Source organism: Henckelia pumila, chromosome 4 (genome assembly GCF_033568475.1).
Source record: "Henckelia pumila isolate YLH828 chromosome 4, ASM3356847v2, whole genome shotgun sequence".
Classification (NCBI taxonomy): Eukaryota; Viridiplantae; Streptophyta; class Magnoliopsida; order Lamiales; family Gesneriaceae; genus Henckelia; species Henckelia pumila.
In genome coordinates this window covers 130533145-130536791 of record NC_133123.1, presented here as the reverse complement: position 1 = coordinate 130536791, position 3647 = coordinate 130533145, and the positions used below count along the sequence as shown (strand labels likewise).

At 40.1% G+C, this 3647-nt stretch overlaps 1 protein-coding gene across 1 annotated transcript; it reads right to left on the bottom strand.

Moving 5' to 3' along the window:
* On the bottom strand, positions 1-3216 carry LOC140866164 (lysine histidine transporter-like 8). Its single transcript, XM_073271072.1, has 5 exons — positions 2696-3216; positions 2207-2343; positions 1692-2119; positions 1241-1372; positions 1-854 (listed from the first exon to the last, which is right to left on the bottom strand). The coding sequence occupies exons 1-5, from the start codon at positions 3097-3099 to the stop codon at positions 366-368; spliced, it is 1590 nt and encodes a 529-aa protein (XP_073127173.1). The 5' UTR covers positions 3100-3216; the 3' UTR covers positions 1-365.
* Between the last annotated feature and the right edge of the window lie 431 nt (positions 3217-3647).

Below are 3647 nucleotides of genomic sequence, written 5' to 3'. Positions count from 1 at the left end.
TAATAATAATTAATAATATGAAATTTAGTAATAATAATGGCAGTAATATACAAAAATTGAGTAAACCGATGGTATTATAAAATTTCTTCTGTATATTACACTCACCACTTTTGTGGTTGGCATGCGCAACAAGGCCCAAGTGCGGGAGGGAGACAGCTAGGTAAGAGTTCTGATAATTCTAAATCCCTCCTCTTTTTCTTTCTCTTTTTTTTTTTTTTTTTTTTGACAAAAACCCACATATCAATACATAAATCACAATCACAAGTATATAGTAATGCTCAAGATCAGACACAAAATGAAAAGAAAAAAAAAATTACAATCCCTGATAACAATTTAACTAGATTCTGATCATGCATGCATCTTAATTACTGAGGCTTGAAGAAGCTAATTTGTACTCCAGTATCTATCACCACATAAAGACCCGCAGCGATTAACACCACGCTCAATCCCATTCCCAGTAGTCCCAATCCCCAGTTCAACCACCATGTTACTCCATACATCTCCGGCTTCTTCAATTTAAGCCACATGAAGCACGGGTACGCCAAAGTCACCGGCAACGCGATCCCTCCTATCAACCCCGCCACGCTGCCCAAGAATGGGATCGCCACAGCAAAGAAGAAGCACCCGAATCCGAACATCGCGCGTATTATTGCCCTGAGCCACCAGGGGCAGGGCTTCTTGAACCTCATGGTGTAGTGGGATTCCATCATGTCGAACATAGGCATCCCATATATCTGGAACGAGCTCAACGCGTTGATGACCACGAAACAACTTATCAATCCTAGCACCCATCGCGCAACATCACGCCCGTGGAACGCAAACACAGCTACTAGCATACCACCATTTGGAGGGATCTGCCATTAATGCATTATATGATATATATATATGATATGATTAAATTCAACTAGTGTTATATATCTTATATTAATTCGTGTATGTGAGTGATCTTGAGTTGAGTTGTTCCTCTATGTTTTCACATTTCAGTTTTAGTCCTGCATGTTTTGATTTTGGCAATTTCGATATTTTTTTTATTAAAAAATGCTTACGTGATACTGTATACGTCAGCACTGAATTGGTGTCACGTCAGCACCACGTCGATAAAAAGGACTAAAATTGCCAAAAAAATAAAGATAGCGGACTAAAACTGAAATCTAAAAATATAAAGGACTGAAATCGCAAAATGACAAACATAAAAGATCAAAAAATAATTTTCCCGATAAAGTAGTGAGTGTATACATACCATGCGACCATAAGCCCAATAGCCGCCGATGGCTAGCGGGAACAAGCAGAGTGCCACGATCAGATATGCGAATTTGACGCCTCTCCACATGGGCACACTAGATGGATGCTTCTCGCTGGAAGGCATGGTGGCCTACGTTCCATGTAATTAATTAACGTCAATTATATTTTACTTGGATTCAAGAATTTCGATCCTTTTCACGGCATTTCAGTACTTTGACGATTTTATTTTATTATGCGACTTTTCCACTTTTAGCCAATGGCCAAAAGTTTTGACCAATTTAAAGTTTGTGTTCATATATATATATATATATATCAGTACTGATTGGGGTAATTTTCTTGATCATGAATGTACCAGTACACACGACTAATGACTTTCTAGTTTGTAAGCAGCAGTGGACTTTGATTGTTTCGCACAACAAGAAAATGATGGAAAAAATATTTGGGCTCACCTGGATTTCAAGGATGAGATTATGTCCTCTGAAAGCGAAAGCAATGATCCCAAGTGCGTTCAGAACATCGAAAACTCTTCCGATTTCGGTGCCTTTCCTCACTGGATCGTACGACACGTTGGGCATCCTGCCCTCGCCCACGGACACGCCCCATATTCCGGTGCAGTACCCCACGGCGGTGAGGGAGCCGATCAACGATAGCCCGGCTATTGAATTCAAGTTGGGAAGCTGAGACAGAAGCACCGCCCCGCACGTAAACACCAAGTACCACTCCACGTTTGTTAAAGGCTTGGCTGTGCATGTGCCTGCACACAGGGTTTGGTAGAGCATTTTCGAGGTCGAGCCGCCGATCACTATTAGCGCCACGCATGTACCCCCGGAGAGATACATGATCGGGAAAGCTGCTAGGAATTTCGACAGCTTTTCTCCTGTAATAATTTGGACAATATTATACTATGATCAATATCTATGTTTTTTTTTCAAATTCCATGACGAATATAATGAACCCTGCTCACCGAAAGTGGCAGCGGCTAATTGCATGTATCTGCTGTATCGGATTCCAGTCTCCGGAGACTCATGGAGCTGAACCAGTAAATATAAAGTGTATAGCTGCCATATGAAAGCCAAGGTCAAGCAAATCACACCCCATGTCCTGCAAAAGATCACAACTTCAGTGAGAATCCAAGTCCAACTTTTTTTTAAAGCCGAAATCACCTTAATTCCGTGTTAGCTAATAAATTTTTTGAAAATTTTTTAATCTAATAACCTCTTGTTATTCTAGATTTGTAGCATACACACTTTTTTCAGCTAAAAAATGACGAAAATACCTCTACATAAAATAAATGATAAATTAAATAGTTCATAAAAGTCGAGGGCTACAAATTTAAAATCACAGCGGTTATTAAGTTAAAAAATTTTCACATGAATTATTAGGTATCATGGAATTCCACAAAGGTGATATATGCAATTTTTCCCCAAAAAATAACTCATGATATATGAATTACCATCCAAGAATGGTGAAAGCAACGGGAAGAACGAGGGCTTGAATCCCAATCCCAGAGCACAAAGTATGGTAAGCTGCATAGTAGGCGTTTCCGTTTCTTGACTCAGTGATGGGAAGCCATGCATCCTGAGGATCAAGCTTGGTGAGCTTGAGTGCTTTTCTCAAAGGGCTTCCCAATGGAGTGATGAAACGCGGGGTACGAAGTCTTGGAGTTTTTTTATTGGTTCCACCAGGTGTAAGGAGCGGCGACCGAGACAGCGACGGCGAGTGGAATTGCGACGGAGGGAGAGACACGATCTGCGGAGTATGGGCGACTGGCGGTGTCGGAGCCACCGACGCTGGCCGAGGAGTTATAGGGGCCGAGTTATGCCCTGTTTCGGCATCAGGATTTGCAAAATCACCCATTACTTATTTTGTTATGCCTTTCTTAATTGGTCTTTACCGGTAGAGATATATATATGATGTGTATATAAAAGAATGTTGTTTTGCTAGTGTTGCATCGGCCCCCACCCTAGCTAGCTAGCAAATTGTTTTGGGTAAATGTGGAGTACTCTATATATACATATATAGATTTGTGATCATTAAAGTGTTATTAAATATTAAATTATGAAAATACCAGCAAGTGGTTAGGTTAGTGTGTGTAAGTTGACCAGGAGAGAACAAAAGATTTGACAAAATCTATGCTTAAAATTTGGGCGGCTACTACTACTGTACACACTGCTGTTATATATGATCTATATATATATTTCTTTGCTTAGAATGTGGATGGGTGGAATCTCGGTTCGCATGGGGTCTAAAGTCATGTTTGGCTGCTAGCACTTGATGCTTTATAATTTAGCTGGTAATTGCGCGAGGGATCAAATGACAAAGGAAGCTGTATGCAACAATTATTTATGTGATTAAATTAAAGCAATCAAAACATGGTATTTGATTGATGTTGTGTGGTTTAAAAG